This window comes from Mytilus edulis, chromosome 5, assembly GCF_963676685.1.
Source record: "Mytilus edulis chromosome 5, xbMytEdul2.2, whole genome shotgun sequence".
NCBI classification, from domain to species: domain Eukaryota; kingdom Metazoa; phylum Mollusca; class Bivalvia; order Mytilida; family Mytilidae; genus Mytilus; species Mytilus edulis.
The window spans coordinates 34,931,592-34,945,476 of NC_092348.1; the positions used below are offsets into that span (position 1 = coordinate 34,931,592).

Sequence of the window (13,885 nt, forward strand, 5' to 3'; positions counted from 1 at the left end):
ATGATGAGACAGTCTGTTTGTTGTCCATTGTCAAGGTTTTTCGTGATGTCGTCGATGACTTCAACTAGTTGTGTCTCGCATGACAATTGTTTTCTAAATCCATGCTGCATTTTGTAGAGGATGTTATGTTTATATGCGTGCTTCATGATGTGGCTGGTGACAATATGCTCAATGATTTTGCAGCAGATGCAGGTAAGAGATACGGGTCTATAATTTATTGCTTCAAATCTTTTGCCTTTCTTAAAAACTGGGCATACATTTGCTGTTTTCCATATCTTTGGTACTATTCCAGTGTCATAGGATCTTCTATATATCAATGTTAGGATTGGTGTTAGTTGTACAGCCATCTCTTTTAGTACATTTTCTGTTATGATAATGTCTTTTGCCGTTTCATAGTTCCCAGTCATTTTACATCTCTGATTGTATTGGTAGCTTGTAAATTCATCTTTACTGAAAAACGCATCTTTGAATTGCTGATTTAATATATTTGCTTTATCAAATGAACCTTCGTGAAGTAGGCCTTCTGATTTTAATGGTGGTATGTTATTGCAATCAGATTTTTTGTGTTTAATATATGACCAGAAGCGTTTCATACAAATTGTTTTTTCATTGCTTTCAGTGCTTGGTGTGACGATGTCTTCTATATATCCCCAGTAAGCCTTGCGAATTTGTTTCTGTGTTTCACGTTTGAGTTCTTTATACTTGGAGTTGGTATTGGGGTTGTTTGATTTCTTCTTCCTTTTATAAGCTCTATCTTTCTTTCTTATTAGTCTCCGGATATCTGTTGTTATCCATGGACAACCATTTTTAGTGCGAGCTGTTGTGTGGGATATTTCTTTTTAGATTGTTTTCAGTTGCTTTACAGAAGAGGTCCCAAATGACTTCAACGCTGGCATTTTCCTTATATAATATTTTAATTTCAGCTTGTACATTCTTCATTTCTTTTTCTACATTTTCCCATTTTGCTTTCTTATAGAGCCTAAGAGGGATATCTTTCTTGATTTTTTGTGGATATTTGCCAGTAATATTGTTTGCCTTAAATTACCGGAGAATACAGGCTTTTCCCGCTGGAGAAACAATCCCAATTTGAAAAAAATGGCTTAAAATTATTCCCAAAAAGACAACTTTTTTTCCCCAAACAGTGCAGTCTCAGTAGTAATTGTACATGAATACAAACTGAAAAACACCCATTTATACATTTTTAGCTCACCTGACCTAAAAGGTCAAGTGAGCTTTTCTCATCACAAAAATCTTCTCCTCTGAAACTACTGGGCCACATTTAACCAAACTTGGCCACAATCATCCTTGGGGTATCTAGTTTAAAAAATGTGTCCGATGACCAGGCCATCAAACCAAGATGGCCGCCATGGCTAAAAATAGAACACAGGGGTAAAATGCGGTTTATAACTCAAAAACCAAAGCATTTAGAGCAAATCAGGTCAAGATCTATCTGCCCTGGACTTTTCAGATGGATCGGACAACTGGTTGTTGGGTTGCTGCCCCTGAATTGGTAATTTTGAGGAAATTTTGCAGTTTTTGGTTATTATCTTGAATACTATTATAGATAGAGATAAACTGTAAACAGCAATAATGTTCAGCAAAGTAAGATCTACAAATAAGTCAAACATGACCAAAATTGTCAGAGAACTCCTTCAGGAGTTGTTGTCCTATATAGTCAATATTGAACAACTTTTCGTCATTTTTGTAACTTGTACAAAAATCTTCTTTTCTAAAACTATGGGCCTTTAACAAACTTGGCCACAATCATTACTAGGGTATCTATTTTAAAAAAGTGTCTAATGACCGTGCCTGCCTGCCAACCAAGATGGCCGACATCAGTAAATACAGTAACAGGTGAGCGACACAGGCTCTTGAGAGCCTCTAGTTCATGCCTAAAATGACTATATGTGCATATTTTAGGGTCTATTTATGTATCATCACTGACTATAAGGGGTCTTATTTTAAATGAGGGTTTACCTCTTGAAAGGGGGTCTGCAAATTGGAGTTATAGTCAAATTCATGGATTATTCTAAATTTCCCAGTTTGATATAAATGGCGAATATTTTCCAAATAAAAAAGGGTAGAGGTAGTTTTGAAAAAAAGGCAACAATATCACTGTTTGCTGGTATTTTACTGACCTTAGTATATGCAATGTCATGATCAGATGTTCCTGGTAGGATCTCAGCTTTCCTAAAACTTTCTGGGTAGTTGGTAAGTATGAGGTCTAGGATGTTTGTTCCTCTTTTTGTTTCTTCAACTAGTTGTGTTAGGCCATGATCATCTAGTATGTCTGTGAATTTTTGGTGAATATTCACAAGTTGGGTGTTTGGTTTCAGTTGTTTTGTTTTCAAATCCAAGCCAGGTAAGTTGAAATCTCCTGCTGCTATGATAAATGAGTTTTTTTTTATACTAGTAGCTCTAACAATGCTGCGTTCAAATTAGGCACTGGACATTCAACAGCCATTCTTCCATTTATCTATTTTACCGCCTTTTTATTTAAAATAAAAGTATATATAGTCGATATCAAATTATGAAAGTTTTCTGATTGTTCTGGTGCATGATTTGAATTATTTCGTAAGCATTTACAGTTGATGATTAAATACTGTCCTTGGTGAATTTCTTAAGAAGAAAACACGTCCATTCTTTTTAATTATTTTTCTTTTTTCTTTATTGCAGACAAGCATCTACAGTTGATGTCACAAATTTACAGTTGACTGTTCTTGACGAAAACAGTCAGAATATTTCAACGGTGGAGTATGGAAAACAAATTAAACTCTTTGTTGACGCTAACAATGTTACTTCAGGTAAGTTTGAACATGGACAAAATCGATCCAGATGTTAATAAGTACTGTAAATTCAGAAATATTTGCGATAGTTATATTGTTTTGAAAATTTTTACTCATAAATGTTTCAAAAATAAAAACTCGCATTTATATTTTGAAACTTTAATTTAATTGAATGCAGTATTTTCTGAAATCGTAATAATTTAACTCACAGTTCTTTCGATTGTCCAACAATCGCAAAAAAGATGCATGCAATATTTTTAGAAGATGCATTACGTACGTCTAATAAAACCGGAGATGTATTGAAAAGATGATTGCTGATCTTTATCTTTCATCTTAGCAGTTGGTTAAAGGTTGTCAAATGTGATATGACAAAAAGATCCAGTCCTGGATCCAGCTATTTTTATGCCTAACTTAGGGTAGGGGCATTATGTTTTTCGGTCTGTGTTTCCGTTCGTTCGTCCGTCCGTTCGTTTGTCTGTCAGTTTGTTCGTTCTTGTGTCTGTCCGCTTAAGGTTAAACATTTTTGTCAAGGTAGTTTTTTATGAAATGAAACGCTAATCAACTTGAAACTTAATACAGATGTTCCCTGTGATATAATCTTTCTAATTTAAATGCCAAATTAAAGTTTTGACCCCTAAATTATGGTCCACTGAACATAGAAAATAATAGTGCGAGTGGGGCATCTGTGTACTTGTTTGAGTTTATTTATATGTTTTGAAGATTAGTGTGACGGTCACTGTGACGTATATTTTCATTGATCATGAACTAGTACACATTTAATGTTTAGGGGCCAGCTGAAGCCCGCTTCTGGTAGAGAGATTTTCTCGCTGTGTTGACCCATTGGTGACCTGTGTCTTGCTTTCTGCCCTTTGGTCGTGTTGTTATCTCTTTGACATATTTACCATCTCCTTTTTCAGTTTTATATGCCTATGTGATCGGCATGCTTATATGACCGAGTTTTCCCAGAATTCATGACCTTTAAAATATATAACATCAGGTGAAACATTTTAGAATTTCAAATGATGCCGAATTCAGTAAGCAGGATACTTATTATAAAATACGTGTTTCTGGACCGGAAATAAAGCTTAAAAGCTAGAGTTAAATCATTCACGAAATGCACGTTAATATTACTATAAAATTGTCAGTTGCAATAAGGGAGCCTGGATGTATAAAATATTTAATGGCTTAGGTATTGTAAAATTTCATCGGTTAAACTCATAAAAGAAAGTATTGGAAAGATGTTAAATGTTATGTATTTAACTGCGGATATTTGCACGTTGTGGGTATTCCGAATATGGTATTATTAAGCATTTGCTATACTATGCTGTCTCTCATTCTGGATCTATATGAAATATTTGCCACTTAATCGGAAGCAACCATCAATTAACGGATCCCTTTTCTCTTTTCGTACATATGCATGTACTTTACCAAAATGAAATGTGTGGTTTCCTTTGGATTGTTCTTTGTATTGTTACTTTATCATTGATTGCTAATTAAAATGTGATGTTATAAAATTGTTCATGAATGTGACAGACATCCTTTTCTTGGAGGGACCTCTTTGGCGGAGTGGTCTAAGAGTGGAACAACTACAGAGGCGGATCCAGGTAGGCTGATAATATAGGAAATCACTGAAGCGTGACTGGAGCGCCACTCGTCCCCCTTTTAGGTCAGTCAGCGGGCTGGATCCGCCACTGAGATGTATCACTATATTGTCAACACCGATGTTGCGAGTTCAAAACCAAAAGGTGGCAGGTGCATCCGACTCTCATCTTAAAATTGAAAAGAGTTGTCAGTTGTTATATTGAATGTCCGAGCACTCCGGAATCCTCTAACACAAAATAACACAATGTTACTGAAAGAGGTGTACAACACCAATCAAGCAATTCTTTTGTAAAAACTTTTAAGTGATGATGGCAACATTTCTGTTTTGTAGATACTGTTGATGTGACGTCATGTTCCATTGTTGACACTATAAACGAAGATGATCCAAGTTATAAAACTAGAATTCTGTATCAAAGGTATATAACATACAAAAGTTTGGAATGGGGAATGTCCTATTTTTTATTTAATACTTTTTAGATTTTCTCCTTCATTCTTTTTATTTTCAATGTCATTTCAGTTTATCATTTTTCTCAATTCATTATATTTTTTCGAGATTATTAACTATAACCTATTCATACCTTTTTCGTGCATTACAATTACATTACAAACATAAGTTCCTTGATTAAGTATAGTATAATTTCGCTATGAATAAACTTTTATCAAATATAAAAAAAAGAAGATGTGATATGATTGCCAATGAGACAACTGTCCACAAGAGACCAACATGACACAGACATTTACAACTATAGGTCACTGTACGGCCTTCAACAATGAGCAATAATAATAGTCAGTTATAAAAGGCCCCAATATGACAATGTAAAACAATTCAAACGAGAAAACAAACGGCCTCATTTAAATAAAAAAAATGAACGAAAAACAAATATGTAACGACCATCACTGAATTACAGGCTCCTGACTTGGGACAGGCACATACACAAAGCCTGTATAATTTCTCTTACAAAGTCCATTCAACCATAAGGTAATTAGCTTCCATCTTGAAATACAACCAAGACGACCCATAGGCGTCAACAAATGCAGTGCTCCTCATATTCATTGACATTTGGTGCTTAAGGTATTAAAGGACTTTGCCTTTACAACTTCAGAAGCACATGCAGTGCTCCTCGTATGCATTGACATTTGGCGCTAAAGGTATGAAAGGACTATACCTTTACAACTTAAGAAGAGCGTTATTATGGCTCTTGTTCCAAACAATTGCTTGACGTTGTTGAATGATAATCAGATGAAATAACATCAAAGTCCATTATAGAATATTCGTTATCCAGATGATATCGAATACGTTCCTTATGTCGTAACTACAACCTCCTTCCCTTATTACGAATGTAACCTACGGAATTAAAACTATTTACCGGCTTTGTAACCACAAGAACAACACTACAGGTGCCACATGTAGAGCAGGATCTTTTTCCTTTCCGGAGCATATAAAATCACCTCTAGTTTTTGCTTAGGTCCGTGCTGTTTTGTACCCCTTTTTGTGACATTTTGTTAACGCATCTTTGTAAATATAATGAAAATTGATGAGACTGTCGTACAAGTGAGATGTTTAGCGTTATAAAACAAGGTTCAATCCTTCATTTTCTACATTTGAAAATGCCTGTATCAAGTCAGGAATATGACATTGCTGTCTATTCGTTTGATGTGTTTTGCCATTAGATTAGGGACTTGACAAATGAAATTTCCTTGGAGTTCAGTAATTTTGTGATTTTACTTTTTTCTGAAGTTCCCATTCTTCTTGATAACGACGGGATCAGAAATGATTTTTTAAACACTTAACATGTACTTTTCTTTCAGTTGTGGAACTGGTTACCTGTTGACTTCTAACCAAGGATTTCGTGTAACTAATCAGAACACTTTCCAAACAGACTTATTCACTCTGAAGAATACATTTACTGGGACTCGCTTCATTGTTTGTTATTTAACTGTATGCTTTTCAAACACCACAACATGCAGTCAGGTATATTATTATAGACTTATTAGGACTGAATTATGATTTAAGAAAACATTAAAGATTAGGACATTTTTGACTTGGTGTGGATTCCCATTGGTTATACATGCATATATTAAGAGAAGGTAACCTTGTCGACACATTGGTATCACTCATTTTTGAGATCATGCGATGCCTTCGTGTTTTGTCTGTAACCTTAATAGTTTCTTTTGTTTTGGCCAAAGTATTTTTATCTTCTCAACTTTCCATTCGAAAATTAATTATTAAAGGTAACCGTTGAGAGTCTATTTCATCAGAAAAAACAAATTGTTTTAGAATCTTTTTTTAATCTCGTATACTGTAAACATTTTCACGCATTAAAGGTATGATTTAATCATTTCAGGGTTGTGTTATCCCGTATCAACCTCAAAGTGGTGCAGTACAAAGTATAATAGCTACTGCACAATTAGAAGTACAAGAGCCTCCTCCAGTCACCACTACGACAACCACTACAACTAAAGCGCCGACGGGTATGTAAAGTCAAAAACACGTTCCATTACTTTTAAGTTATATAATGTTAACTGACGAGGTCCAGGATTTTGAAAAAGGGTGAGGGCTTTGCAGGCCAACGTTTGGAATGATACTTGCAAAGAGTCACGACATTCAGTATATACGAAGCTCCATAAGTAAATCCAATTCTGACGGAGACTTTTCTAATCTTCAAACTTTTTTTCTATAAATAAAAAAAAATAGCGTATTGTTGTTTTACCTGATTGACTATTAGAATGAAATTCAAAACAGTGTGGCTGTGGCCATTGATTGACACTTTAAATTCATCCATTGACTGGGACAATTTACGTGAACGTTTGTCTATAACGACCACTGTTCACGACGTACCTACGATAGACATTTAAACTGTGGGGTTACCAAAGGTTTCTTAACGTCTTTAATTATAAAATAATTGAAAAAATAATCAGGAATAACCTTTATGTTTTGATTTATATAATTGATATAAATCAAAACATCGTGTTATTTCTGATTAATTTTTCGAATTACTTTATTAAGGTGTTGAGAACCTTTGGTGGCCCCATAGTTTAAGTGTCTTTAAAAAGTACATAGTGAGCAGTGGTCGTTACATACAAACGTTCACCTAAATTGTCCCAGTCAATGGATGATTTTAATGTGTCAATCAATGGCCACAGCCACACTGTTTTGAATTTCATTCTATTATATCAAATGAAGGTAAAGTTCAAAGAAATCTATTTTCAGAATAACTGTTTTATTTATTGAAATACATATTTATCAATATACATTGTATTTTGTTTTTTAAATATTTGAAATCACCAATGGTCTACGTATTTAGATACTTTATTGCATTTATTTCTCGTCTGTTTCAGTGATTTGTAATCCATCAACTATCCTGACGTCATCTGATGATTTTGCAGTACAAGTTCCTTACATCGTTTCTTTGTCGGTTCTCCTGTTCATATTAATTATTTTTGCCGCTCTTCTGGTAGCAGTAAGCAGACATTATATTTTCAGACGTTGCGAGAACAGAGCCGCTCCCTTTTCCCCTCCCCCGATATCATTCATTCCCGTACCACATTTAAAACCCAACTACCCAGTAGATGCTTATCGTCACCAGTATGATCACAGATCGAGCCTACCACGATATATGGGATATTCCGATTATTCTTCGGAATCCTCCGGCAGCCACCGATCGAGCAGATCTCTGTTACGTCGTAAGAGGAAAAACAAGTCAAAGTCGAAGTCGTCTTTACGTTTTACCCATGAAATGGATAATTCGCCAGACGAAAGATTTCGTTTTTACTGTGGCAGAGGAACGACGTACTCTAGACGGGTAGACACTGACCCGACTATGCTTACTAGAGTACCAAGGTATTAATGGTGTCCATGACAGATATTAATATTTCGGTATAGACATCGAAATCTTTAGGGTTGAAGGTTATTGTTTGTTTACGAGATGAAACAATTTGAAATGAAATGTCTACATATATATAACAAGGCTGTTAAAAGTAAATGATTATTTAATACAACATGCAAGTCTTTAAATTTTAGACGATGAAGTATCAGTATTATTGATGCCTCAGTTTTCAAATGTTTGTATGATATATTCACTTCTATTTTCTCAATTTATGAGTTTACTATGGTTTTAAAATTTAAAAACGTTTTTGTGTTCAAAATAAATAATTACATGCAAAAAAAATATTGACTCGTGAATAGGGAAAGCACTTACCCTTTATAAAGTGGTCAATTATTGTACAAATCAATATCAATACAAAATATGATATAATTCAGTCAACATTTTTATAGTTTTTGTTGTACAGCTATTAGGACATGAACTTATATGAATATGAGATAGTAAGCTATATAACTTCCGGTGAGAGCGACACTAATTTCAAAAATATCATTGGAGATCAATTTTCCAAACATTTTTTTGTATTTTATGTTTTCATGAAATTTTGCTTTCAGTTATTTGACTAGAAACTCTGTTTGGTCCCATAATCTATATGTTACACATATTTATCGTATACGTAGTAACCCAATTGAAAAGGGCAGTTTAACAAACAAACAAATAAATAGTGAATCTGAGAAAACATTTAGCTTAATTTTATCATTAAACTAAATCAATACATGGTGTTATCCACACTTGGCAAAATACAGCATGTTACAACTGTTAAATATGTGTAGGTCGTTCGTTCATGTTGTTTTGTATTTATCTGAATGAATAAATGTGTATATTCTTGTTTGTTTCATTCTGTTATTAGAGTATTCTATGCACAATAATCAACGAAGAATGCATCAGTTGTTGATGACCCCGAGTGTCTGTTGATATTTAATTACACCACCTGTTGATATTTAATTACACCACCGTACACTTTGGATAACTAGCTTTCTACAATTGTGTTTCAACAGAGGCAATTGAACTATCAGAGTTCAAAATACCAGATATGTTGTTTCTCAAAAAGAGCTAAAATAATCGGAGTGCATTCTTCTAAAATGTACATATCATGGCTGATGAAGTTTATGTTATGCTTGTACAATTTGACATCTTTCTGTTTGAATGCAATAAAGGCAACAGTAGTATACCACTGATCAAAGTCATAAATCGATTGAGAGAAAACAAATCCGAGAAAAACACACAACTATAAGAGGAAACCAACGAAACAACAGAATTACTGAAGGGCAACAAAACACAAACGACAATGCAACATACATAGAAACAAACAACTAGACAAAAAACTGTCGTATTCCAGACTTTGGGCAATTTAAAGAGATATGGATACTAATCTGAAAAGTCTTATAGATATAAGAAGATGTGGTACTAGTGCAAATGAGACATTTTTCTATCCAACACATTTTATAAAAGTAAACCATTATAAGTCAAAGTACGGTCTTAAAAACGGAGCCTTTGCTAACATCGAATAGCAAGCAGTAAAGGGCACCAAAACCATTCAAACGGAAAAACCAACGGTAAAAATAAAAAAAAACGAGAAACACTTATGATCCACACCAACAAACGACTTAACATCAGATTCCTGACTTAGGACATGTGCAAACAATTGCAGCGGGTTTAAACGTTTTAATGGTACCAAACCTTCACCCTTATCTGAAACAATAGTGTAACATCACAACATAGAAAGACACACTATGAAAAATGAATTAAGATGGCTGAACTGAATCAAAAGACGTAGTAACACAAATGAACATACACTGAACGAATAAAATTTATGTATGATACAATGCAAATACAAAGTTGATAAAAATTAGGGATGAATAATTAAAGTAAAAGTATTATACCGCTGTGAAATGTTAAACAATTTCAGAAATAAACATCAACCCTGACAAAAAATGTATGTATGCTAAGGTTTATGTTACACACTTCGACATATTTCTGCTTGAATGCAAAAAAATATAGATATTGATCTGACAGCAGCCTAATGCTTTATAAGGTTCATGTGATATATAAACACTTCTTTCTGTTTGAATGCAAACATGTGGATAATATTCCGACAACAGCCTTATGCATGATAAGGTTTATGTTATTTTTCTGTTTGGGTGGGGGTTTTTTTTCATAATAATGTTAAAATACAGTATTGTTATCAATTTTGTAATGACAATTGACGTAAGCAACGGCTCGAATGTACCCATGTTCACTAACAATATGGAGATGAAGTATGGTTGCAAATGAAACAACTTTTCACCAAGATATTAAGTTGAATTATAGGCAAACGTACGTCCTTCAAAAAGGAGAAAACCCATACCGTAAAACGTCCTTTACAAACAGCTGTTATATACAAAATATGAAGCAATTCAATTGAGAAATCTAACGCAAGTGTAGTTTTATTTTTTATTAAATAAAATATCTTGTGACGCAAATTGAAGGTTGTATTTTAAACAAATGACACACATTGTACGATGACGATAAGCAAAATGGAACAAAGGAGGAGATATAATAAGTCCCATTAATTGATCCTTGAAAATTACCAAAAGGGTAAACTTATTTAATGTGGTTCGTGTTGTTCAGTCTAATTTTCTACGTGCATGTTGTATTTCGTATATTGTTGCATGTCTTTTGGTCATTTAACGTTGGTTTTTTTTTCAATGGAGGTATCTGTTTGTTATCGTGTTATGAGTTTTAAATATCCCTTTCAAATCAACTTTTCTTTCCTCTCATTTCATCATTTATTTCAAACATTTTACTAGCGTGAAATTATTTCAGGCGAATTCGGTACTAGCGCGTTGTAACGTTTCTTGTCATTTTTGGAGTCTATACATATTGGAATACACTGTGATGTTCAGTATCAGCGTAAGGTAGTATAACAATTGTTCTTAAGTAAAGCGATGATAACAAGGTTGGCTGGAACAGACACAAAATACGTTATAAAATATATGAATTCACTTTTAAGATTGGTTATATCTGTGTACTACAGTGTGTAAAGTGTAGCCTGAAGATAAAAAAAAAAAAAAACACCAGCAAATATATCGTATTCACACAAAGTTTTGATGGAACTGTTTCTTATAATTTATAAAATGTGTTTTATCATACATATTTTTATGAATCCGTTACAAAAGTAATACATGTATTATCATTGATGACTCCAGGAATTAAATCAATATTCAGCAGCATGCTATTGAATGTAGTTGATTGGCATTTAACACATTGCAACATCCAAACTACATCTGCATACATTTTAGTGGACTGTATATATATGGTGATCAAACTTGCCACCCAGTAGTCAGCACTTCTGTTGTTGACTTGAGTTATCAATGATATGTTCATAATTATAAATTGACTCTTAACCAACCATTGAATTTTTGAAATACAAAGGCTTTTCTACCTCAGTAATAGATAACATTAGCTGTATTTGGCAAAACTTTTAGGATTGTTTTTTGTCCTCAATGCTTTTTAGCTTGTTTAACATTTTTTATTCGAGCGTCACTGATGAGTCTTTTGTAGACCAAACGCGCGTCTGGGTAAATACAAATAGTAATCAAAGGTACCAGGATTATAATGAAGTACGACAGACGCGCGTTTCGTCTACATAAGACTCATCAGTGACGCTCATATCAAAATTTCAATCCTGATATCGATGATGAGTTTATTGCTAACAGTGGAGACGGAAGACGTATTCGAATCAGGGTCTGAAAAAAAGCACTTAAGAAGTTTATCATTTTTATGGTGGCCTTTCCAATACTGAACCAAAACACAGTCATACGATTACAAATAATGCCTGTCTTCAATATATATTTCTCACTCCTCCATTTCCTATTCGGGAGGGGGGTCAAAAGAATGTTCCGATAAAGTTGATTTTCAACGAGAATGTTAAAATTACTGCATTAATCCGGTTTTACCACGTGACTTGTGTTTGATAAATGACATCGGACACTGAAATACCAACTGTCATGGAACTTAACTTCATCAACACATCTAATGCAATATCTTGCTTTAATTTTACTTTCAGATATATTGATGATGTCCTATCACTATTTCTGTCAGTACTTGCATCTCATATATCCCAGTGAACTTGAAATTTAGGATACTATTGATACAAGAAGTACTGCTTCGAGATCATACTTTGATCTTTCCTCAGTATTGACACAGATGTACGACTTCACATCAGAATCTTTGTAATTGAGATGATTTTAGCTTCCCAATTATCGATTTTGATTTTTTTTTTGCATCATCATACCTTCTGCTCCGTCGTATGACGTGTACACTTCCCAAGTGATACATTATGCTCGTGCATGTTCACACTTTACTGACTTCATATAAAGGAGTGTTCTTCTTATGCAGAAACTGCAACGACAGAGCTATGAGGTGGTTGAAAATGATTCTGCGTAAATGTTATGGAATCCATCACGAATTTGTTAATCTATACGATGTGTCTGTGTATAAACTAACGAATGACATTTTTACCACGTCTTAATTAAAGGGGCAATAGCTACAAGATATATAAAAAATCTAAAATATGAATCATAAATGAAAATTAAATAGTGAAATAATAATAATACGCTATTAGCGGTCAGTATGGTTCAAATTTGTCGAAATAACATCATTTACCTTTGCTTCACTTTCAATGTTAAGATTGTTTTCCTTTAAAGCAGCACTAGCTGTCAAATTCATGGTCACCGATTTGACTTAAATTCTCATATTTGATTTATAACAATATAATTTAATTTTGGTTGTTACATGTTTTCTGATTGGCTGACGTTATTTTTTTTATCAGCCCATAGACATAATTTAGTCATATGACCGTGACGTCTTCAACGTTTTTTCATGGTTTTCTACGGTTTAAAATGGAATTTAGAATTAAATTATAAGAAATGACTGTAATATTTTTTTCTGTCTATTCGAAATAACATAAAAATGTGGTGCACACTGTTAAATAACCCGCTACGCGCGTTATTCAGTGTGCACCAAATTTTTTATGTTATTTCTTCAAAGACAGAAAAAATATTACGTTCATTCCTTAAGTAAAACATTTACCCAAACTATCAAAATTCTAAAATAAACAGTTCACAGAGCATGGGATAGATCATATATAGGTTCGTTTCGTGTGTATTTTAGTCCAGACGCCATCTAATTAACTATCAATTCAACCTCAGATGACCATATAAGCGATGTAAACATAAACAAAGATATGAATATATTAAACCAATACGTGCAATTGGATTTTTATAGGTCTGTTTGATTTTATTTTATAGATTAAAAATAGATGTTTCTCATTGCTTTTTACCGTATAAGAATGATTTTATGTACATCGATTTTTTTAGTAATCAAATGATTTACCGTAGTTTCAATTTCATTGTTGACATTCTTTTTCTTTAAATAGAGGTCGGTCGTTCAAAGACGTATCAACCGTATCATATACGTTGACGTATCCGCATCTGCAGATATACCAAAAAAACAGTATGTAATCTCGAGCTTTTATTTTATGTACTTTCAATAATGCAAATGGGCAACTGATTAATTTCTAATGCAAAAAAAAAAACAAAACAAGTAGGAAATATCGAGTTTTGTGGAACATGT

The 13,885-nt window shown here is 33.5% G+C and overlaps 1 protein-coding gene across 1 annotated transcript; it reads left to right on the forward strand.

Annotated features, from left to right (window-relative positions):
• Positions 1-2,217: 2,217 nt before the first annotated feature.
• On the forward strand, positions 2,218-9,098 carry LOC139525066 (uncharacterized). Its single transcript, XM_071320245.1, has 6 exons — positions 2,218-2,231; positions 2,677-2,804; positions 4,720-4,804; positions 6,198-6,360; positions 6,734-6,860; positions 7,728-9,098. Exons 1-6 carry the CDS (start codon positions 2,218-2,220, stop codon positions 8,234-8,236), a joined length of 1,026 nt encoding a protein of 341 aa, XP_071176346.1. The 3' UTR covers positions 8,237-9,098.
• The last annotated feature ends 4,787 nt before the right edge of the window (positions 9,099-13,885 follow it).

What these genes read in the sequence shown, in the direction of transcription:
- LOC139525066 (XM_071320245.1), top strand. An exon ending in ACTAGAATTCTGTATCAAAG is followed by an intron (nt 4,805 to 6,197) that starts GTATATAACATA and finishes CTTTTCTTTCAG; the next exon opens with TTGTGGAACTGGTTACCTGT. An exon ending in TACAACTAAAGCGCCGACGG is followed by an intron (nt 6,861 to 7,727) that starts GTATGTAAAGTC and finishes CGTCTGTTTCAG; the next exon opens with TGATTTGTAATCCATCAACT.